At 35.3% G+C, this 25,870-nt stretch overlaps 1 protein-coding gene across 8 annotated transcripts in view; it reads right to left on the reverse strand.

Moving 5' to 3' along the window:
* Positions 1-25,870, reverse strand: part of CBLB (Cbl proto-oncogene B) — a 221,157-nt gene that overhangs the window by 16,556 nt on the left and 178,731 nt on the right. For 6 of the 8 annotated variants that reach the window (XM_042956253.1, XM_015544975.2, XM_007098580.3 and 3 more), the window contains 5 exons: positions 16,327-16,473; positions 12,931-13,028; positions 12,684-12,815; positions 9,943-10,083; positions 2,260-2,379 (listed from right to left, as the gene is read on the reverse strand). In XM_042956253.1, coding sequence (XP_042812187.1) covers positions 2,260-2,379; positions 9,943-10,083; positions 12,684-12,815; positions 12,931-13,028; positions 16,327-16,473 — 638 coding nt within the window. The remainder of the gene's footprint in view (positions 1-2,259; positions 2,380-9,942; positions 10,084-12,683; positions 12,816-12,930; positions 13,029-16,326; positions 16,474-25,870) is intronic. The other 2 variants (XM_007098582.3, XM_042956254.1) reach the window with 2 other exon arrangements.

Raw genomic sequence — 25,870 nt, forward strand, 5'->3', positions numbered from 1 at the left:
CTAAAATTTGTATGGAACCACAAAAGACCCCAAATAGCCAAAGCAATCTTGAAAAAGAAAAACCTAGCAGGAGGTATCTTAATCCCAGATTTCAAGATATACTACAAAGCTGCAGTAATCAGAAAAGTATTGTACTGGCACAAAAATAGACACATAGGTCAGTGGAACAGAATTGAGAGCCCAGAAATAAGCCCATGTAATCTACAACAAAGGAAAGAATATACAATGAGAAAAAGACTGTCTCTTTAACAAATGGTACTGGGAAAACTGGACAGCTACATGCAAAAGAATGAAACTGAACCACTTTCTTACACCATACACAAAACCAAAATGGATTAAAAGTGAGTCTTGAAACCTTAAAACTCCTAGAAGAAAACACAGACAGAAATTTCTCTGCCATCAGCCTTAGCAACATTTTTCTAGATAGGTCTTCTCAAATAAACAATTGGGACCACACCAAAATAAAAAGTTTTTGCACAATGAAGGAAACCATCTAACATACTGAGTGGGAGAAGATATTCACAAATGATACATCTGATTAGGGGTTAACATTCCAACTATATAAAGAACTTCTCAAACTCAACACTCCTCCCCCAAAATAATAAAAAAATGGGCAGAGGACCTGAACACATTTTTCCAAAGAATACAAACAGATGGCCAACAGACACATGAAAAAATGTGGAACATCACTATCAGGGAAATGCAAATCAAACCACAATGAGATCACCTCACAGCAGTCAGAATGGCTAGAATCAAAATGAGAAGAAATAACAAGTGTTGGCGAAGGTGTCCAAAAAAGGAACCCTCCAGCACTGTTGGGGGGAATGTAAATGGGTGCAGACAACAGTCTGGAAGTTCCTCAAAGAATTAAAATGGAAATACCATATGATCCAGTAATTCGACTACTAGTATTTTGCCCAAAGAAAACAACAACACTAATTTGAAAAGATACATGTACCCCTATGTTTTTGCAGCAGCATTATTTATGATAGCCCAGATACGGAAGGAACCTAAGTGTCTACTGATAGATGAATGGATAAAGCTGGTGTGTATGTGTATATGTGTGTATGTGTGTGTGTGCGCGTGCACAGAAACAGACTCACAGAGAACAAACTGATGGTTGCCAAAGGGGAGGAGTATGGGGGGGATGGGCAAGATCAGTAAAGGTGAATTGGAGATACAGGCTTCCAGTTATTGAATGAATAAGTCATGAGGATAACAGGTACGATACAGGGAATACAGTCAATGAGATAGTAATGGCACTGAATGGTGAGAGATGGTAGCTACACTTGTGGTGAGCATACCATAAGGTATAGATTTATCAGATCCCTATGTTGCATACCTGAAACTAATGTAACATTGTGTCAACCGTCCTTCAATAAAGAAAACCACAATCCTTCAATAAAGAAAAACGTGTGTTCAGCATAACCCATACATCAGCCACTCCTCTACTCGGCCATCCACCTATCCAAGAGCCACGTGCTAGGCACTCTTGTGAACGTATGCGGATACAGCAGTGAAGCAAACCATACTCCTATCTTCAAAGCATTAATATTCTAGCAAAGAAGATGGACAAATAAGAATTCAAGCAAACGAATGGAATTTCAGGCGGTGACAGATGCAATGAAGAAAAATAAAGCACAAGAAGAGTGCAGAAAGGGACTGCGTAAGGTATGGGGAACCATTTTAGACATGCTGTTGGAGGAAGGTCTCCCAAAGAAGCAAAGCAGCGGCATTTCATTATTAATGGTTCCGAGTATGACTGGTATTTACTGAGACGGCACATTCTTCCCTCATTCTACGTAATAGCTGACAGGGGAGCACTGCAGTATCACCCTTAAGTAAGGTTGGAAAATTAATAGTTTGGTGCTAATATTAATTCTAAAGAGAATTCTCCCTTTAATAGAGAAACAAGAGAATGCAGCATGTTGATGCACGAAGAGATTTTTCCCATTTCTCATCTCTGGTATGGCAAAACAAAGGTTAGAGAAGGAACAGACTCTGAATCAGAATATGTGCTTTACTGAGTGACAAGGTTAATATGAAAGCTGCTTCTTTTTTTCTTTTTTTTTCTTATTTGTGGGGCAGTTTCGTAGGGATTCCACTTGTAATACAAGTTTTGTAAGCACATTGTAAAGTGACAAAAATACTTTGCTGGGAGTGCTCATTAAATTCTGTAACGAATAAAAAAGTGCTCTGAAAACCAGCAAGCACTGTATAAATGCAGGGAAGCAGTATTACTATTGTTTGCTAACTCACCTGAAGATGAAGGAAGCGGATCATAGTCCTGTGATGCTCTGTTGGCTTTGACATTTTCGCCTGGTAATCTCCTAGCAGGAGGCAAAGGAACTTGGCCACTTGCTGGATCAAGAAAGGGATCTTAAAAGTAAAGATAATTTTCAAATTAAAATGATGATCTCTACCAAGTGGCTGAAGGAAAAAATCCTAGAAATTCTCTATAAAGATCAAAGGTTTTGGAAATAAATTAGGAAAATAATTTCATGACTGGTATTAACCATTTTCTAATCCACTTGCCTATTTCTAATTTATTCGTCACTCAAACATGCTCCTCCTATTTATTCCTAGATAATACAAAATACTAATTTTATATTTAAAATTTTCAGATCTTAATTATAAAATTCTTAGTGATACAAGCTGCTTCAAATTATTATTTTCTGTCCCATTCTGTCCTACACAATGAACAGAAGCTGTTGTAAAAAATTTTTTTTGACTTTTGCCTATAAGTGTCATTATCAAATCAGTTAATCTTTAAAATGGACCTGACATTCGGGATTTGTGACGATTAAATAAATTCATGTACATAAATTTCCTGTACATATAAAGTGTCTTTTAAAATACTACTATATTGGGCATCCTATGCTAAAAGTCTTATTTTTGAGAGAGAGAGACAGGGTGGGAGGAGGGTGGGGGAGGGGCAGGGAGAGACAGGGACAGAGGATCTGAAGCAGGCTCTGTGCTGTCAGCACACTTTAGGGCTTGAACTCACCAACTGTGAGATCATGACCTGAGCCTAACCATGTGAGCCACCCAGCTGCCCCTAAAAGTCATTTTTAACTGGCTCACTAAATAGTAAATTCAATTATTAAAAATTGTGCTATTAACATTAAGGTTTGCACATACACTAAAAAGTGACATTTTCAACCACCTTGGCAGAGAGGGGGTATCTGAAACAGTGCAAATTGTGAATTGTACACAAATAAAAAATTATTTTGCTACTTCTGATTATGTTTATTAACTGGAACTGAAGGCAGAAAAATAAATTTTGTCAGTGGTACTATAGTAAATTGTTAGGATCATAAACCTAACTGATTTAAAATTAGTAGTTTATGGATTTAAATCCATAGAACTGGTTTCAGTTCTGAGTAGGTCCACATTACCTCTGCCATTTCTGATACACTGATAATTTACTTAGCCACACCACTTCTATCTCTGGTTCCTCTGTTTTCTTCTCTCATATTACTTTCTTTTATGTCTGTCAGTATCTCCAGAGGTACTCTAAGTTCTTTTGAGGGCAGGGGTCTTACGTTACTCATCATGTTTGAATTATGTCCTCTAACACACAGTACCAAGCACGCTGCTTGGCTAATAGCCTAAACTTCAAAAGTATTTGCTTTTAACTACCAAAAACAAACCCAAATAGATTAATATTTTTCACAAATTCAAAATCAGTGAAATCTGAAATGCTACCATAAGTAAAAATTGTAGATATTAAGGATCCGATTATATTTCATTGTTTGAACATCCCTTTAAGTTTGTCATTAAGAATATGTAAGGATTATTTATAAGAAGAAAATGAACACATATTTATACTAGTTTTTGACTAGATAATGTAAGGCAAGAGTTGAAGTCTTTGATTATTATTTTCCTCTCTTGAGTACAGTAATTATTCCTGGCTTTGCTGGAGGCTTTTTGACCTAAGTCAGGCTACTAAACTTGCTTTCATTAAATTCGAGATTAAAATTTGTGTTAGATTTAGCACTTTCAGTATTTGAAGAGTCAATGGTTCAGCCTCATTAACTTTGCTGAAATATTTTAGGAAGCAATGAGAAGATAAATCAAATTCCATGCAACAAATGTTAATCATTTGATTTGGAAGAGTAACCAGTGGAACCAAGTATGGTGATTTCTGCATAAGTTTAGAAATTTCCTCACGATTTAGATTTAAATATTCATAAAATTTACTTTCAGTTATTGTGCATTTTAAACATCACTGATATAACATTAGGTCAGAGGAAAGACTGCCTTTTACAATACACATACTTTTTAAAAATTTCTTTAGGGTAATTTATAGGTTTGTCAGATATGCTGTTACTAATCATGCATTTAAGACTAAACATTAGATTCTGGATATACTACAGGTCATAAGTAGACTAAAATATACAGCTGTATGATAATGCTCCATGAAACTATTTCACTTAAAAAGTCACTAGGTACACTAAAAATATTGTCATAAACAGCAAAAATACTTAGTTCAATTCTGAATCACTACCATACGTCTTCCTTCATGCTAACTTTGCTACTGGGCAGGTATAGGGCACACTGGGCTTCTATAGCAAGTTGTAAAGTTGAAAGTATTCATGCTTCATTGGGAAAAGATAGACAACACAATTACTACGGAGAGTACAATAATCGTCAATGGTCTCCTGATAAAAAGAAAATTTGAAAAGCAATAAGGTTTTCAAAAATAAATTCTTCAAAAACTAACCGAAGTAAAATTTTGTATCCACACTTAGAATTAAAACGTACAAATTGAAAATACCATAGCCGATGTACCATTTATATAGTAATAAAAGTTTGAGAAATGAGTGAATAAACATGATGGGATTAATCTATTCCAAAAAGCAAAGTGCTATTGCCTGTGATTTACAGTATGGTAATGCTAAATTGAAAATTTAATACTTCATTTAAAGATTATAAAAATCTAAGGAAAGACAGGGCGGAAAGGTTTGCTCGCTGTAAAAGAAGTGGGAAAATTTGCATCGACCAAAATTATGCCGTGTAAGAAGGAAACCTATCGAATGGTTATCTCAAGGAAGAGGCATCATGGAATGTTTTTCTTAATTCTTGTTTTTGTTATCTGAAATACTTCCAAATTTTTACTCAAGTGTAGAAAAAGAGGCAAATAAAACTGGACAGTTAAAACAGTGGCATATTTCCTCTGGGGCTGTCCAAAGACCATCTGCAGTATTTACCAGTTATCCCCCAAATTTTAAAAGAACAATGCAGGATCTAATAGCTAGAAGGGTTTGAAGAGCTATGTAGGTGAAATAAAATTCCTCTCTCTCTGTGGCCCTCACTCTTTAACTCACATTTACAAAATCCACACTGTGTAGTGATCTGGCCACTGATTAAATCTTCCAGTATTAAAGAACTCACTACCCCTCTGAGATACAATAATTCTTTAAAAATTTTTTAAGAATTCCTTAAGAATTTAGGAAATTACGATGAAATTTCATTCTTAATTATTCTTCTCTGGTCTGCCTTGGAAGGAGACACTGAGGGTATCTAACCCTTCTTTCCCAAATATTGTAACTAGATACAACATGTATGTATATATATATATATATATATATATATATATATATATATATATCTCCAAGGTTGTGTCTCTCATTAAATGTTGCAGTTCTTTTAATCTGCTATAGTTTTTTGCAAGCAGGTGTAAATTCCCTTCAGCATCCTGGCTCTCTTCCCCCAGGAATACCCCAGCTCAGTATTTTTCAAAATTGAGCATGCCTCATAGTCCCCTAGAAGGCTTATGGAAACACAGATTGCTGGGTGCAGAGTTTCTACCCCAGAGTTTCTGATTTAGTAAGTCTTCTGTGGAGCCCAAGAATTTTAATTTTTAAACAAGTCCCCCTGGCAGGGGACCTGGCTCAGTGGCTCAGTGGGTTAAGCCTGACTTCAGCTCAGGTCAAGATCTCGTGGTTCATGAGTTCAGTTAGTCAGCTGTGCTGACAGTTCAGAGCCTGGAGTCTGCTTCGGATTCTGTGTCTCCTTCTCTTTCTGCCCTCCTCGCCCCCCACTCGTGCTGTCTCTCTCTCAAAAATAAACAAACTTAAAAAAAATTGTTTTAAACAATTCCCCTGGTGACACTGATGATGCCGGTCTGAAGACTACAATTTGAGAACCAACCGCTGCTCTAGCCCATCAGTCCTTCAACATGTCACCACAGTGGTCCCACGCCAGCCGAGCACTGGGGAAGACCTCACCTCACCCCTCCGATCTGATCTCTGTGAGTGCAACCCTCAAATGTCACGAGCTCCCTTGGTAGCCACATCATGATAGTGTTTCATAAAGGTCATAGTTAACAAAACTGCCTAAATTCCCTTCAATAACTCTTGCTAACAATCCAAATATTCTATTTTACTTGTGAAATTGCATTTCTGGATCCAAATGGAAAACTTTCATTTTTGTAATAAAGTCAAATTTGCTGGCTTTTAGAGTTGAATTGTGACTTTAAGATTAGAAAAGGACTTCAAAAGAGATCCAGGTTAGAAAAATAGTGAAAGGAAGGTTCAATAAGGGCTGCCAGATGTGTTGTGTATTTTGTGCACTGCACAAAGACATGCAGTTATGGGAATGAGCAGAGTTCAAGACAACCTGGGCTTTGTTCCAGGAGCACCGGCCCTGGCACAAAGTGGAAGGAGGGGTGCCTCTTTCAAGCCACCAGCACAAAAGAAGTGCCTCTGTGAATGGAACAAAAGCACATATATGCTAACAAAGTGTAAGGCTGTTTTTGAGGATTCTTGAGGTTTTGTGAAGATAGGACTATAGCCCGTCCAGAATGGATGCTCATGCACAGCAGTGGGCATTACTATTTGCCAAAAGAAATCTTGCATGAAGGCTGAAGACAGAAAACAGATAAAAGAAGCATCAGAGCTGTGCCCTGCTTTGCTTCCCCTCCAGCCCCTGAAGGAATCCTGAGGCTCCTTTGCAGAAACGCAGGACCTTGCAGTTTGAAAACTGCTGTTATAAGGCTGGAAAGGTGAACCTGACTCTGGTGTGCAGGGCACTGAATACTGGGAACAGAGACGGAGGTTTGATTAGGTATTTAATACAACGTCATGAGGAAATCCAATCTTTTTTTTTTAAGACATCTATCCTTTGTCTTTAATTAGGGAGAATGATTTCATCAAGGAAACCAAATCTCAATCATGCCAGTAAAGGTTACACTGGACTAAAATTCTAAAGACTGAACAATATGAAAACAATGGCAGTGCAATGCTCATACAGTCTGTTTAATGTAACAATCACCTCTGTTTACCTTTTATGGTTCTAGAATTATTGAGTCAAACTTTCATTTATCATTTAGAGAGTATTTCATGAAATTCAATGAAAGAAGAGTGAAGAAAGGTCAAAAGTCTTATACTTTAGATATACAGTGTGTTAAATAATTTGTAAAATGATACTCAAATACTTATTTATGAGTGAAAAGAAACCTACATGTTCTATTGTTATGTAAGAAAAATTACAGTATTTCTTTTGAAAAAGAGGAGAGCTAACACATGTGGCTTAAGAGGGTACAAACTTCCAGTTATAAAATAAATCATAGAAATTAAAAGTACAGCATAAGGAATATAGTCAATAATACTGATATTACACTGGATGGTGACAGATGGTGACTACACTTATTGTGGGGAGTACTGACTAGTGCATAGAATCACTGAATTGATACGTTGTACACCTGAAACTAATATGACATTGTATGTTAATTATGCTTTGATGAAAAATAAATAAAATTGAATAAAAATAGTTGTCTCAATGGATCTCAGAAAGTATTTGGCAACAGACTAGAAATTTGTCATGTGAATGATATGAAAGGCTAGAAGAGGGAAAAAAAAAGTTTTTTTCTTGGAAGTATTTATGATCAAGGGATGCCAACATTATTGAGAGTGGAATTACAATACCTCCATGTATAAAAGAAGGTCAAGAATTACAGTCCCAGGTTCCAACAACACCGCCTTGGCCCTATGCTAACCTCACACCACAGGTTAAGGCTGACTACTGCCAAGATGCCTGGCAGCCAAGCAAAATCAAAACAAGCAAAACTCTATAGGAAATAAAACCGTTTATGTAAGTTTTGTTTTAATGAATAAAAGGGGCATTTTCATTCTGTAATTTTTTAATAATGAGAGCATTTTTGTGAAGTTTTTTATATGAAGCACCATGAAAAATTAAATTATGATAAAGAACTCAAATGTTTTACAACTAACTCTTTTGATTAAAAACAGGTAGACATCTGTATTTGTGTAAAATGTTCTCTTCCAACTCCTGGAAGGCTTGACTTAATTTTAAAAGAAGGTACTACATTGGCTTTTACTTAATGGGGCCTAAATCATATATATAAAAGGTAATAGATACACTGCAGGAATCTGACCAGAGACTATCCAGAAATTAGCCTTGGGAAAGGTTAAGATTTAGAGTAATTTTTTTTTTTTTTTTTTTTTATGTTCGAGTCCACGTGTAAAACAAAGATTTGAAGGAGAGAAAAAGATAGCAAATGTTATCAGTGTTTATAAGAATGAACAGAAGTCTCATAGTTATCTATGCTTTCTGCTTGGATTCGAAGGCATATGAGTTTTCACCCTCTGATTAGCAGTACCCAGTGAATTCACTCCAGGAGAGCAGGGAGGCATCCAACAGAGCGGGTGACACAGAAGACAATTCAATCAGTATTTACTGATGAAAAAGTGAACTCAAAATTATTTCTTAAACTACTTTTAGAACCTGAAGCTACCTATTCTAAGTTACAGGTGTGTAATTTGTGGGTCTTATCCATATATGACCTCAAACATTCTAGGTTATCAAACTAAGTGGAAAAGAAAACCCTAGAAGAAACATGAGTGCTGAAAGTGAATGATAATAGTGAAGATTCACAAGTTTTCACTGAGGCACAGAGGAGGCCAAAGCACAAATTGAGCACTTATTAAAAACTGATTTTAAAGTTTGCTTATTTATTTTGAGAGAGAAACAGAAAGAGAGTGAGAGAGAGAGAGAGAGAGAGAGAGGGAATCTCGAGCAGGCTCAGTGCTGTCAGCACAGAGCCTGACACTGGGCTCAAGCTCACAAACTGTGAGATCATGACCTGAGCCAAAATCAAAAGTCGGACAGTTAACCAGCTAAGTCTCCCAGGCGCTCCACTTATTAAAATCTTTTAATGATTTATCTAACATACAAATGTATCCAAAGTAAATTGAGATAAATGTTTCCGAACACAGATCAGTCTCACCAATATGACAGATTGGAACAGTTAATATCAGCAGATTCACTGTAACTGATTATTTTTTCCTGACAGTTCTGACTAATGGAGCAGATGGCTTATTAAGTCTCTTTATTTTCATTTTTACTCCTCACTTGAAAGGTTTAAAAACAAGGTATGTATTAATTTTTCCTGGAAAAACAATAATTTGAGTAGATATATTGAGACATTAAAAATAACGATGGTAACAATAAAATGTAGATATTTCAGAAAAACTTCTCTATTAATGCTGTAATAATGCAATTTACCAAAATATTATCTTTTTGAATAAAATTATAGCCATAGCTAGTAAAATTAAAACTTATTAGAAAAACATACGGTACACAGAATCGGGACAGTCTAAATTCTGTCGTCATCACTACTAGGTTAATCACGGAGCCCTTTTGGTTCTCAGGGAAGCCTTTTGTGACATTAGGGTGTTATGTGGATTGGAGGAGCTCCACAGAATCTATGATTCCTATCGCTTTTGTCATTTGTGGAATCCTTTGCATTAAAATCAACCAACTGACAAGCAAACCTACGCAATTTCTCCTTTTCTCTACCCAGAATGTTCTGCTAGGGAGCTAGAAACCAATAAATTACTGATGCTTATTTGACGGTATGATCTTAGAAATATTCTTGCTTTAAGTGAAAAGTTTTCTTTGGCTTTTTCCTCTCACCTGAAGGAAGAAGGAAAAGGTCCTGTCCTGAGGATGGTCGGCTATTGGAGCCAGGAGGTTTTGAGTGTTCAATGAGGCTGTGCCTTGCAGGCGGTGGGGGAGGTGGCAGGGATGGGGGGAGGGCATCAAAAGCATCTTCACCTGCATTTAAAGAAAGGTGAATATCAACAGCAAAACCTCATTAATGAAAACACAGCATCAGGCCAAAGCAATGATTGATTTTCTCTTGCTGCTCCTACAGAACTTCACCGGCAGGGTTTATCTAGCAGTTTACCAACTTTGATAATGAAAGCTAATTATTTTCTGGGAGTGTTTGGAGAGAAACACAGGCACACAAACACACATGTACATGTGTAAACTTTTCCTATCACCCAGGCCTTTCTGTTAAAAAAGCAGTACTGCGGGTTATGAAAAAGCTGATTATCTACTTACAACCTTTATAATAGTAAGACACGGGAAGTTAGAACTAAAAATTATTATAGGTCATACCATCAAAAGCAGAATTCTTTATGTAACAATAAGCGTTCACAGCCTCTTATTAGAAAATCACAGTATGCACAAAAATTTTAATGTTACAGAACAGAATAATCTTTTAAAGTTTGTTCTGAATTTTAATTCATTTAAACTAATGTTCCACATATTTCATTGTTAAAATATAGAAAATGAACATACAGTACAGGAATATATTTGTCTACTTATCAGATATTTCTAAAAAGGAACAGCTAAATATAGAACTATGTTCTGTGGTCCCCAAACTACTTATATCTGCATATTTCCCAGCTTTAGTAACTACAGAATATTGCAGAATGCTTTTATGTCTACTTATTTTTCCCCTGCCACATCTTACTATTCTACTCACATTTTCCCATATCTTGATTCTTTAAAACAATAAAATTGCAAAGTATGTATTTTTGTAAGTAATCTCAAATACTTTGTGAATCAAACAGGATATAAACAAACACGTACATGTTCCAGTAATAAAAATGCATGTATTTAAATTTATCGACTTAAGCCAAAGTTACATTTTAAAGAAAAATGGTTTTACCATTCATCTAACTTGCCTTGCAAAAAATATTCAAAACACATTCTCTAATGATCATAAATATTTGTCTAACTTAAAATATTTGAAGGTATGAGGATGGAGGGCAAGAGCTTTGCTGTCAGCCCAGCCTTCAGCTATTTGCTACATTCATCATCTTATTCATTCAAATCCTTTTTTCAGCCCCTAAATGTCAGGTCCCATGCTAGGCACGTGGGTAACTATGAAGATCAAAATCACAAGGACCTGATCCAAGGAGCTTAGAGTCCACAAGGAGATCTAAGAAAAATTCACAAAGAGGTATGATTCACAGGTGAAGGTATCACAGGTCCCACAGAGAAAGCTACACGCTTAAGAGGGAAGGGAAATGTAGAAAGTGGCATTTAGCAAGGCGTTACCAAGAACAGGAAGGCCGGGGATATCAGAGCCTCAAAACCATTTATTCATCAAATGCTAGGATGGTGTCTTCTTGACAGACTGAATAGTATAAAATAAATAGTATAAATAAAGCATGAAATGCACATGAAGAGCTAGAGGAAGGTTGAGCTGTAAAGACAGGCGGGAACACTGATCTGCGCTGTCCGATGTGGTAGTCAGCATCCACACATGGCTATTTAGCTTAAATTAAAATTCAGTTCCACTCACAGTCACACATGTGAATATATACATTCATCACTACATAAAGTTATATTGGACGATGCTTGATTTAGATCATCAAGACTTGGGTAGCAGGTCAAAAACCAGCATATAGGAAGAAGTGGGAGGGAGAAAAAAACTGGAGGTAAAGAAGTTAGCAGGTGCTTGTAATTCATGTAGTTGAGAATGAAGCACTGAACTACAGAAAGAACAGGAGCAAAAGACACTGCTGTTACATAACTAGAAACACTGGTTGATGGGGTTTGTGGAAAAACTCAAGAGTCATTTCACATTTCTGGGAGCCTAATAATTAATTCACATAAGCCTATAAACGGACCTTCATCATACGTTATGTTATGGTGACTTGTGAAGCCTTAAGGTGTGTGGAGATTCTAATTGTCTTCCTCTAAAAATAGGAGAAGCTTCCAACTTAGAATTAATGAAATCAACACAGATACCAGCACCAGCCAAGTTTAACATATATACACACATGCACCTTCACGCATGTACACACACACACAAACTAGTGTACTTCATATTAAAATCTGAACCAGAAAAATTGAGATTCCTTGGATGTGTAGTTGCAATGATTCTATGACAGAATCTATTTCTCAGTTCTCTAGAATAAAATATGTAAGTTTCCAAAATGTAATTAGCTAAGTGAATGGGGTCATTGTATCCTGAAAGAAAAAGTAAGTACACATTCATTAAAGAATTGTACTTAAAGAAAATCTCAGATGAACATTTCAAGTCTAGTGGAACACAAGGCCTCAGGGGAAGGAATGATGCTCTGATAGGTTTTTAAGATTGCATTTAGTACATGAGGAGACATCTTGATAACACGCAGATTGATGGCCAACTACGTACACCATTGCTTCAATCATATAAGTGGAATAATGGTTACATGAATTTAAGAGCCACCACTATCCAGAGAATCCATTCTAATTCAGACCAACTCATAACCTTGTAAGTCTGTGTTACACTGAACTCTGAATTCTAATAATTCAGATATTAACTGAAAGAAGAGGCAGGGTGGCTTATTTGAAAGATTTTTAAAGGTTTCAACCTAATGGAGGGATGAGAAGATCATAATCAGAGGGCGTCCTGTTGAGTGAAGAACCATGCTTTGGATTGTCCCGAGTTGGAGGCCTGGCAGGTGGTAATGGCACTGGATCAGAGGCTGAATCAAAAACATCTCCTAGAGGATAACACAAAATCTTAATGTATTTTCAGTACAACAATGGCATGGAATTTTGCCTTTAAATTCTGACCATTAAGATGAAGAACACAAAGAGGATAGGTTTTATACATACCCTTTAAATATATGCCTAATTCAGGGATGTTTGGTTTCTTCATCTCTGAAGATGTACCATGTGTTCCATTCAATATACAATGACCATTATCACAGGACCTAACACAGAGATCAAAGAACAAAAATCATAAGGAAGATTACTTTCCATTTAAAAGTAATTTGGAGAGGTGATAGGAACTAGCAACCCTGCTCATATGCTAAAGTTTGAAAATAAATGTGATTTCCTTTTCTGGAAAAAGTATAAGAAATATTATTCAAATATTCTTTTTAGATTTTTTTTTTTGAAAGAGAGAGAGATGGTGCACACACACCTGAGCACACAGGGAGGTGGCGCAGAGGGTGACAGAATCTTAGGCACCATGTCCAGTGCAATGCCGGACCAGGGCGGGATCTCATGACTGAGATCATGACCTGAGCCAAAATCAAGAGTCAGACACTTAACCAACTGAGCCACCCAGGCGCCCCTATCCAGATATTCTTACTGAACTATTTTTGCAAAGAAATAAAATAAGTAAAAAGATAATCTTTTTAAAAAAATGAAATAAAGAAATACAAGCACCACAAAAATTGTTGATTTCCTAAACACATCTGTGAAGTTAACACATCATTCTGGACAAGTTCAATAATACCTTGTCAAGTTTTTGAAGACAAAAAATGTAGTAAGGCCTATATGTGTGTGTGTGTGTGTGTGTGTGTGTGTGTGTGTGTGTGTGTGTGTGTATACACACATATACACATGTAATAGTCCCAATGACTTTATTATTTGTTAATGATGTTTAACATATTTTTATTTCTGTAATTTAAGCTTTGCTTAAGGTAAACTAGAGCCCACAAAGAAGGAGAATTATTAAATATTCTGTAATTTCATTAAAATTTTGATAGGCATATTCAAAGACCTAGGGTCTGTCATAATTTCACTACTACTATGAACAAAACCCTGCCCTTCTGATAACTGTAGAAAAATGACTTTAGCAAAGGCTTTGGGTACACAACAAGGTGTCTGTAAAGGATAATACTTACTGAAGCAGTATTTTTGTTGTTAGTATTAATACTTTGAACTATGTGTTCATTAATACTATGAACACAATGGACAAAACTGGGGCCTGGGAAGATATTAGGAAGAGAAAGTACAGAGCATACTTTGTCTTTAGAATATAGCTGTGTAACAATGAACTCTCTGCTCACCAAGCTATTCTATTCATAAAAAGCTATAGAAAACAGAGTTTACATTTTCTGTTTCTCTGATTTACTCTGAATTCTTGGGGCAAAGTAAAAGTACATACATAATGGAGGAGATAGCGGATATTTAAATAGTTATTGCAAGAGGGCTTCATCTGAAATTCATTTCTATTCTCTCCGGTGGCCACATCTGTTTCAGGGGCCAGAGATGGTTCGTTTTAAAATAGTTATCATGTATTGAATTTTCATAATAATGATGGATTTTTACTGAAACTGAATTGAATTATTCATCTACTGTTTAACTTTTTCTGCATATTGATAATCTATCTCTTCTGATGTTCCAAAGGGTGGGGGAAACATATTAGGATAGGAAGTATTTAAGCTTACAGAGTGCTCTGTGGAGGAAAGAAGGTACTTCATCCATTGGCTTTCAAGAACAAAAAGATAAAAAATTCACTCCTATTAAGTTTAGGGATAATCAACATTTATTACTTCTCTATAACAATGGAAAGATAGTAATGGCGGTCATAATTCAAATTTATTTTCAGGATTTGGGAGGTCTGCCACCAAAAATCTCATCTGATATGATCTAACAATTAAAATTCAAAGCATTTCAAATATACCTCTCACCTCTTCAGCAAGGAAAAAAAAATGAAATCCCAAGAAGACCAAAAAAGCTCATCTTATTTCAGTCTTTACACATTACTATACATTTGTAGGAGCCAAAGGGACTAAAAATTGTGACCATTTGTATTCGATATGAAGGAATAACTTTCCTCTAATAAGAGTAGTAGACATTTGGTTCTTCCAAAATAACAAATTGCCTCTCAGTCATTTATCTTCTCAAGGACACTATTTTATCAACAAATGTCTTAAACACCAGTGATTAGCAAGAAATGAAATGGTTCTTGTTTTGAAATATGAAGCCCTAGACTGCAGAATGTTAGTGATCCTGGTTAAGAATTCTGTAAAGTGTTGATAATTTTAACCAGGATCACTCATTTAGACAGATCTCTGGTTAAAATGAATATTTGCTTCTCTTTTCCAAGTATTGCATTTCACCTTGGTGTGATAGTCTAAGATAGACACTAAAAAATTCTATTTAGATTTTTCATCTGAAAAGGAGGGAACACTCCACTCACAGAATGCTTTCCATTGATGGACTTGACCTTAAAATGGAAACGACGCACGAAGATAAGACAGATGGCTGAAGTGTTCAGTAGTTTTCCTATCCTCAATCAAGAGGTGCTGGAAGGCAGGAAGGCTGAGCCACCAGCTGTAGTGAGTGAAACCCCGTGCTGTATGCCAAGCAAAGCTCCAGGGATTCCGTCATACAAAGGAAATGAGCTCACTAAGTTTTAAAACTGAGATTTGACTTATTGAGCACTTCATGTAAGTCAGATGAGATAAAGAAAAATAGTATTAGATTACAGATTAATAAATCAATTATACAAGTGCAGAATCATCCTACTTAAACACAAACTAATATTTCAGTACGCACCACCCAGTTTTAATAACTGCTCTATACCTCAGTGGGGCTGACACTTCAAGGTTGTCTCCATTACAATGAGAACAAACAACCGGCAAGAAGAAAAAAGAAAGAAAACCCTATTTCTCACATTCTTATTTGATCTAAGGAAAAGTAAAATAGTACCTCATTAAAAAACACAGTTAAAGTAAATACTTCTTAGTCTTTTTTTCTTAACTTCTTCAGGATATGATGAATAGAAGTAGGCAGCGTATCAAGAAGGGAAATGAATATAAATTATACTAGTCCTTACATCAAAAAAAATTCTAAGAAAGGTAATACTATAGTTTCTGGACACTGATTTTTCTTCATGAGGTATGTACTAAGAACTGATAAAATGCATTGGAAAATAGTATATTGAAAATTCATGAATTAATTACCACTATATGTAATATACAGCAAAGTTTTATTAGATTATAATTTGTTTTGGGGGAAGAGGGGCAGCAAAATGTTCCATTAGATTTACTAGTCAATTAGTTTAGTCAACTGACTTCTTGAGTAATGAGAAATCTGCATCTTTTAGTTTTCTATGAAAGGAATGCAGAAAATAGTATATAAGAAGAGGAGGCTTTGACCGAGAAATCAAGGATTTTTATTTAAATAGCTGTGATTCAGTTGCCTACAAACAAATACCACACATGATAATGCTTATGCAGATGTGAGATGATAATAAGCTGCCCATATGCTTACCTAAGAGGAGGTTTTACGTTATGGCAATGAGATGGTTGTGAATTCAGGGAAACAGGATGGGATGAAGGAACCTTGTATTCATCGTCATCTTCCTCTACTGGGTCTCTGGTTTTCTCTGAAAGGGAATTTGCTAACGGGCCAGTACACCTACCAGAGAGGGAAAAAAAAATCCAGTCTAGTTTAAGCATAACAATTCAGAACAGGCAAGTTGAATGTGATCTATTCAAATCAAAGGAGCTACTTTGTCACTTGTGTTCATTTTTCAATTACAAGGTAACATCAGAAGGGCTGTTCTTATACTAAATACAAATGAAAGGATTTTCAATCTTTTGTTAAGACTCTATTGACGAAATAAAAGAATTTCCATACTTATAATTTTAAATGGCAGAGTAAGAAAAACTAATAACCTGTCAAATTAAATACAAAGATCTTGAAGTTAAAACAGAATGTATAAAATTATCCAAACCAAAGCTATTAAAATATTAACATTTTGTTCCAATTTAACTTAAATGGGTAAATTAAGATTTTATATACATATATATATATATATATGTACATGGTAGTTTTATATATTAATGAAGTCTTTATAAAAAGGTCAACTTTGTCTCTTGTGAATATTACCTGTAGCTGAAAACAAATCCAGTTCAATTAAATGAATTATTTCTCCAGTAAGGTTCAAGTACAATTCAAATTATTAATTTTTTTCCCAACAACTAAGAACTAAAAATGACTGGAACAGTTAGAAGTAGATAATAAGAGAACTTATTAAGTCTTTGAGGTAGAGTACATTATTTTCACGGCTTCAATTCTCTAATAAAAAAGAAAGAAAATGAGTAGAACAATCACCCAATATCCAAAGAAGTTTTTCAAGCATTATACTCATCCATGAGAGCAAATAAACAAAAGAAAACAAAGCCAAACAAACAAGGAACCCAGACCTTTTTCACAATTTTTCACAATTGTTATTAATGGAGTTTAACTCTTGCTTATGCAAGTGAAAAATATCAAAGTAGAAACACACAAACATACCCTAACGTTAGGACACCCAACTAGTTTGCAAGACAAAGCTTTTGATAATCATAGTGAACGTCTGTTTCTTTCTTTCTTTTTTTTTTTTAATCTTTGGAACTGCAATTTTGAAGCACCTTCTGTAGAGGGAGCAAGAGTCCTTTGGTATATGTGCCATTGAACCTGAAATAACTTTTTCACTTAGATTTCTTCTCGCTGGTTAGAATGCGAAAATTTTTAAGGGCTTTTCTTTGTGCCCATTACAAGAAGGCATTGTGAAAAACCTCGAAGTTTTCAAGCTTCAACTATGTATTTGAGTCTCTAGAAAGTTCAAAAATTAAAGAAAAATCTCTCCCAAGATTTTTCAAAAGCATATTTCTACCTGTCTTTGAAGACTTCTTCAATACTGATTTTTGAATTTTTGTTTGTTTGAGCAACCTCTGAATTCAAATGACAGCTTACAGTGAGATAAAATCATAGTAACAGAGTGACAGAAAGTCCACTGTCACTGACCAGAGGCCAAGCTAATAACCTTATGAGGAACTACCTCTCCTATAGTGTAACCTTAGCTAAGAGATACATTCCAAATGAAGGCTGGTGAGTACATGCACTGCAAAACTGTGATCTGATGGATATTATGGTAGGGATTTCAAACATGACCTTTCCACAAAATCTTATACACATGGACATCAATTTAGCTAACTCAAGGACCAGAATGGGTTCTATTAGCAAATGAAACAATATACATCCTTTCTGTGCCCTACTATACTTTCATTCATAATGAATCTTTTTTTGCCAATGCAATTCAAGCATATCCGGTATTAAAGAAAAAGGAAAAGACTTCTTGACCAAATGTTCAGCAACAACATCAATGTCAGAAATCTATCTGCCGGTTGGGGGTTACTTCCAAAGATTTAAGAGTTTCCAAAGAAGCACGGCATATTGAGGCAAGAATGGACAGTTTATGAAATCACATCTGTTGTGGATGATTCTATATTTTCTTTTCAATGATGAAGAATTTCGTCTGGGTAATTCCCCCTAGTCTTTTGCCTTGAAGTAAATCAACAGAATATTTCTGAAGAAAATGAAAAATAAAGCTCAAATAAGATTTTTGGAATAATAAAGGCTTACCACTAAAATTTACTAATCAGAGATTATTAGCTTAAATGGATTTTACTGGATTACATCTAGGAAGGGAAAATGTCTTCAAGTGGCATTTGTATCTAAATCCCAAAAAAGTGCTTCGATATCCCATTTATCACCTTTTTAATAAGTTCTAAAGAGTCAGATATTCTTCTTCTTCTTTGTGTTTTTAGTGCAAACTTCTGATATCAGTATAATAGTCTATTTACAGAAGCTAGTTTATAAGAATATCATTCCAGCGCATTTTATTCAGGATTACATAAATTTTTATATCAAACTAATCTTACCCAGTTCAAAAGGAAAAAAAAATAAAAGAATCTAAAAAAACAAAGTCTTTAATCACTCTAAACTTGTCTAAAAAATAAAGTTCTAATAAAAAAGAAGGTACAAGTGAGATAAAGAAGTTGTATATAAAATATCAAAAAAGAAATCTCGATTCATGTAAATAATTACACTATTTGTAACTATACTTGGGATTTTTTCTCCTTCACAAACTAATTCAAAAAGTACGTTCAATTTTACTTGAAATAAGCGGTAAAATAATTAGTGTAGCAATTTTCATAAGCTATCATGTAAGTTTACTTTTGGCAGTGAAGAAAATATCTAACTTAAGGGACACAAGAACACTTCATTCATTGATTTGGCTTCTGAGAAATGTTTGGGATATCAGAGGAATAAAACAGAGCAAATTATTATTTGGTTAGTTCCAAGTTAAAGTGGCCAAGTAAACCATCTTACCATTTATACCCATTACTTCATTCCCTTTGTATTATCATCGTACATCCATGGACTATTCTGCACTGTGGCTGTCATTCTGGAGTTAATACACGGGTAATGAACAAGGCCACATTCTCTCAAAGATGCACAGCCATCCTCTCCCCAACCTGCACCTCCTGTTAAATTCACTGCGTGTTAGTTATCTGAGCCTCCGGTGAGAAATACATCCATTTTCTGCAAGTGCACACTTGGAACCAACCAAGAATACATTTTGCAATGCTTTTCTTTTTTTACATATTGAAACAAACTCAGATACACTCCTCTATAATATTTGATATTCTTGGTGTGAGAGGCATATCATCAGAGGGGTTTATTTGTGTAACTTTTCTTTCAACTTTGATTCTTTTGATTAATGTAGATTTAGTATATGTGCCTTCATTGACATTGTGATTTCTATATATTCATTTATGTCTTTCTGTCGTGAATCGCAAAATGCTTAAGGGTAGACCCTGAGTCAACAAAGGCCTGGCATGGTATGCGTCAAGGGAGGCACTCCCAGCTTTTAGACAAAAATGAGTGGTTATCAGAGAAACAGATGACAAAGCTGTTAAAGGAGAGGGAACAATCATTTTTAGGATTCTTTCCTAATCTAGAAAAACATTTTTAAATATATTATTTCGCTTGCTTTCTACATGTAAGAATCTTTATTTAGTAATTTCTGAAGGCATTTTTTTTAAAGTATCTTTTATTAAAACTAAGTCTTCAGAGCTTGCTATATACATTAGTCCATATTTCTTGTATTAACTATCAGAATCCTAACAGGGAAAATAAAATACTTAACTCAGGGAAATCAGTCCTGAAAAGTGGTAACACAAAATAAAGCTGTATTTGAAAGGATTGCATATATGCCACAAATAAGTAATTTCCCCAGTATATCAGAGTGAGTTTTATAATACTGATTTTAAGCGTTCTTTCATGACATTAAGAAAAGTCTGTGGTATATTATTAGGTTTAACACAAGCTTTCCTGTAAGATTTAATTATAAGCATTTCACTGACTTGTTTTTAAATTGGAGAAACAGATTTTAAGTTACATTTTTAAGTTAACTTAGAACCAATATGCATTTCTAAAATTTTCTGGGGTCTGCTTTAAAAATCAAGAAGACATACTGAGGAAACACATACTTTTCTTGCGAATCTAATTTTCCAGTATGTTGGACATTAAAGACTTCATGATGATATTTACAGTGGCATTATTTGTAATTGCCAAAAACTGGAATCAACCCAAATGTCCCTCAGTGGAGGGATGGATAAAGCATGCCTTATAATGGAATATGTACTCTGCAGCAATAGAAAGGAACCAACCATTGATACACTTGACAACACTGATGAATCTCAAATGCATTATACTAAGTAGAGAGAAGCCAGACTCAAAGGGGTACATACTGCATGATTCTATTTATATGACCTTCTGGAAAAGGCAAAACCGTACTGGACATAAATTAGACTGGTAATTTCCAGGGGTCTGGCGTGAGGGAAGAAGCTGACATAGGCACAGGGGGATTTTTTGGAGTGATTGAACTGTCCTAGAACTTGATTGTGGTGGTGATTACCGGACCATGCTTTAGTCAGAACTCACAAAACTGAATTTTACTGTACATAAGTTATGCTTTAATAACTGAAAATTTTCTTTTTAAGATTAAAAATTCATTTTAACTCATTTCAGGTATTGCAGATATGCATCCTTCACAAATATGCTGAATATTTTTAGTGGCCTTCACATAACTTATTTAATTCTATTTGAGACTACAGAGCAACGTTAACATAAACATGATAAATGCTTGACTGTTGTGGAATATGCAAAGATGCCTTCCCTTAATATGAAAATAAAATCTCATTTTAATCCTATACATTTTCTATCAATGGATCAATATGTTCATGGACAAATGGAGAATATAGGATACATCATGCCTCTGTGGGACAAAAAAGAAACAATATAAGGAATATATTTTACATTGTATATTTAAATAGAATCCAGTGGCTCACATTTCAATGGCTAGGTTTTTTGTGATCATAAATCAGCTTTTTTGTAAATGATAACTAACAGGTTTGTCAGACTATTAGGATTAATGTATATCAGTTCTTGTCAGAGCTTTTAGTTAGAGACAATGAAAGATCAGTGGAATTAGTGATATTCCCCCTACCAAGATTATAGCCATCCACCAAACGTCATTTTCCCACAAAAGATGAAAAGGGATTACAATTTTATGTGAATTTAGAAGTTACAACACTAGAATAAAAAGGAGAGAAATAATACTCATATTACCGCTTTTTCTGTTGAGACTGGTTTAAAATGATATAGTGGCAACCCTCAATTGTTTTCATCAAGGCATCAACCAGTAGTTTCCAGGGATTCACCACCACAAAACACCAGAATATCTGAGTTCGGATGGTCAAGTTATTTTGCAGGAGATTTGAACAAAGTTTATTTTGCTGCATAAACTCACCGATTTATAAGTTAAGTCTGAGTTTCAAATATCAAGTCATATCAATAGGTCAGACTCAAATGCACAAACATTCTACATGATACAATGAGAGAAGAACACCACAGTGATCACAGTGAACAAACTGAAAAGAAAGACCCACTCTCCACCATCCCTTATATGTCATGTCAGTTGTTACCTACAGGAGACCGCCATCTTTGGTAATAATGCACCTTTCCATTTACCTAAGGTAGAATAAACAAAAATAGTGCAATATCTTGGCCAGTCTTAAAAAGATTTTAAGGTACTGGAGGAAAGCTGGTTCAGAGGCTAATGAAAGAGCAACCATATTCATTTACTAGGATTAAAAAAATAGGGGCACCTGGGTGGCTCAGTCGGTTAAGCATCCGACTTCGGCTCAGGTCATGATCTCACGGTCCGTGAGTTTGAGCCCTGCGTCATGCTCTGTGCTGACAGCTCAGAGCCTGGAGCCTGTTTCCGATTCTGTGTCTCCCTCTCTCTCTGACCCTCCCCTGTTCATGCTCTGTCTCGCTCTGTCTCAAAAATAAATAAACGTTAAAAATAAATTAAAAAAAAATAGAGTAGCCTCTTAATTACAGCTTTATCTTCCATTGAAAAGTTTTCTACCATATTTGTCTTATACTTAAATCAATAATAATTTCTTATCATTGGGCATAAAAAGGATTCATGTAAAACCAAAGTACATTCAGTCTACAGGAATCCTCAGGTGAATAACAACAGAATATGTTTTCCTGCTCTTTTGACACTGAGCACAAATAATGAGACCTGGTATGCACCCTATACAAAATGACACACTTCCATCAAGCTCATTCCCTTTCAGTGGTTTTAAATTACAATGTGATATTTGGATTAATATCTCCCAAGGCTTAGTACTTTTTTCTCTTCTCTGTCTTCAAATCTTAGTCAAAAACAAAGCAAAACAAAACTCTCCTCTCTCCCATGAGTTTGCCAAATAATTTCGTTCATATTCATCTAACTTTATAGTTTTACACTTACATTTACATATAGACCATTCTGGAGACTGTTTAAAGACAAACACAATCACACGCGTGTTCACATGCACAGATGCTGATGTTTGGAAGTGTGGACCTTTTTGGTGACTCTGGAGGGTGGCAGTAGTTGAGGTTACATTCACAAAACTACATTTCTAGTTTATTTTCTGAAGCAATTTGGTAATAAATGGAGATTTTGATAAGAACCAACAATGTTTTTACAATCAACATTGCAGGGGTAAGTGGTATAGTCTCCTTCAAGGTAATGCTTTAATATGTAAGTTCATATACTGTTGAAAATCTCAGAGTTACACTCGTATGCCTAAGAGCGTAGCCAATCTACTAAATTTGTGATTTGACATGTAGAAATAAATTTATTAGCTTTAGATAGTACCTGCTGAAATATTTACCTGAATATAATATTTGGATGTTATGTCTAATTGCTCCCTCAACACTTCAATTTAGGTGTGTGTGTGTGTGTGTCTGTGTGTGTGTGTGTGTAATAGGCATCCCAAACTCTTCAGGTCCCTCAGTCTCCATTTTACACCTCTGTCCTGTTCCCACATCTGTTCCTTCTCCAGTCTCCCTCACTTTGGAAAATGGCACCAACCATTCACTCGGTTTCTTTAGCCAAAAACTTATGTAAGACGAGTCGTCACTATCATACCTCACAGATATCCAATTTATTAATAGGTACCACTGGACCAAAATATACCCCAGAGCTGACCCAGTAACTGCATCACTGTTACTCCAGTCAGAGCCCTGACCATCTCTGACTGGTCTACCGCATCAGATGACGGCACTCTCCACTGGTCTCCCTGCTTCCCCTTCTGCTTTCCTAAAGACAATTCTTCACACAGCAGCCAGGGAAATTCTTTAAAAATGAAAACCAGCATCATGTCATAATGCTGACCAAAACTTTCTAAAACTCACCAAACCAAAGTTCTTACTTTGGCTTTAAAGACAGTATACTATTTAGCCCCTGAATACCGTATTCAACTCTAGTCACACTGTCGTTGCTGCTCTTCAATATGCTGAAGGGATTCACGTGCCTCCCTTTTCTACACTTGAGTCGTCTAGCTTTCATGCTCTTTACCCAGATAACCTCATGGCTTGCTCCTTTACTGCTTCCAGGCTCCGGTCAAATATTACCTTTCCTGATGACTTTACCTAAAGCATAAACCTCCATATACTATTTAACCCCTTCCCTGCTTTATTTTTCCTCCTAGCACTTACAACTACCTGACAAAATACAATATCGTTATTTGTTTACTTTCTGTTCTCCTAACTAGAGCACAAGTTCTAGTCAGGATGGGATTTTATCTTGTTCATGCTGTATCTCCACTTATTACACATAACTGAGTAAAAAGTAGCTCAGGCAAAAATTAGGATTCTCTATTCACCGAACTGAAAATGTTGTTAGCATCTTATCTGTTTGGAAAAGTAGGTAACAGTGATCAACACCACCGTCTCCAACAGCAAACCTTTCTTTTTTTTTTTTTTTTTTTTAATGTTTATTTATTTTTTACAGAAAGAGAGCACACACGAGCAAGTAGAGGATGGGGCAGAGAGAGAGGGAGACAAAGAATCTGAACAGGCTTCAGGCTCTGAACTGACAGCACAGAGCCCGACATGGGGCTCGAACTCACAGACCGTGAGATCATGACCTGAGCCGAAGGCAGACACTCAACCCACTAAGCCACTCAGGCGCCCCTAAACCTTTTTTTGTTTAACAAAAGTATTAATCAAATAATATTTGTTCAGCATGCATTTGAAGGCTTAAGATTAATATTCCAAAAGTACAAAAGGTGCATTTCTAAAAGACAAGGCACCCAAAATATTCTTCTGAAAAAAGAAAATGACATTCATCTGCATTCTAGAACATCTTACTTGAAAATAATCATTCCATTATTACTGGCAATAATTCTTCTGTTTATTTGTCAATATCTTGTGTCAAGTGAAATAATTTTTTTTAACTGTTTCAGATTTCATTTAAATTTTAAAAAATCAAATTATTTCAAGACAAATATAATTTAGTAAAAATTTAGTAAAAATGTAATAAAAACAAACCACATAGGATTTTTTTCATTCTCCCCCTAGAAAATAGTAGGCACTCATGTTTCAAGCTTTTATTTAAAATTTTACATTTGTAGCTAAATGTCAATGATGTTAATTAAATAGAAACATTTAGAAAAACTAAAAAAAAAAACCAAAAAACAAAAACCGAATCAATGTATACTAGTACAGTTTCAGCTTTCTTCTACAAACAGGATATTTCTTAAAAATAAATTCTGTATTCTTCTAGGCCTCAACATAAGTCATACAATAAAAGTCACATAATTGCAAACAGTTTTACAAGAAAGTAAAACTATCAGAGTAGCCTCTTATATCAAGTAAACGGTGATCAGAGTAACATCAAATAACTTATTACTCTTTAGTAAATATTTATAACAATACAAAGTACATTTAAAGGTAAATGCTAGCTGTGACTTTCCTGAATTCAACACTGAGGGTCTCAACGTTTGTGAGAACTGCAAAAGTCTGGGTAGTAATTTGTGATTTTGCTTTGGACTTATTTTGAAACATGCAGTAAGAGTCTAACATAGAATTAGGTACTTGAACATCCAACATCCCATTTTGTCCCTATTTGCTGAGACCTCTGTTCTATGCCCCTCCAGTACTAAGGGTCTATTCCTCACTGTACCCTGGTTTACATTCTAATGAGGCCCAGATAGATCAAACATAACGAACAAACGCAAAACTAGAGCAGTAATCCAACTCACGCTGGCTTCAGCAATGAGACACAACGAGCCACAAATGAACATTTAAGCTGCCAAATATTTCATGTAAGTCAGCATTATAGATGAGCATCCCTTAAAAAAACATATTGCATAGAATCTAAAAAGTTGAAGCTCAAAAGGAATTTGGAGATCATTTAAGATAAACACTCTTTCATTTATCAGATAGAGAAAGCGAGGCCCTGAGAAGTTACTTTGTTCAAAGACAAGACAAGTATTTAATATGCTGGAGTCAGGTCTGGGACCAAGTCTGATTTAATTTTAATGTTCACTTCAGAATTCCATGCTGGTTTCATAATAAGACAGTCCATAAATGACTATGGAAAATGCCTACTAAAATATTAAGTAACAAAGTAGGGCTT

Source organism: Panthera tigris, chromosome C2 (assembly GCF_018350195.1).
Source record: "Panthera tigris isolate Pti1 chromosome C2, P.tigris_Pti1_mat1.1, whole genome shotgun sequence".
NCBI lineage: Eukaryota > Metazoa > Chordata > Mammalia > Carnivora > Felidae > Panthera > Panthera tigris.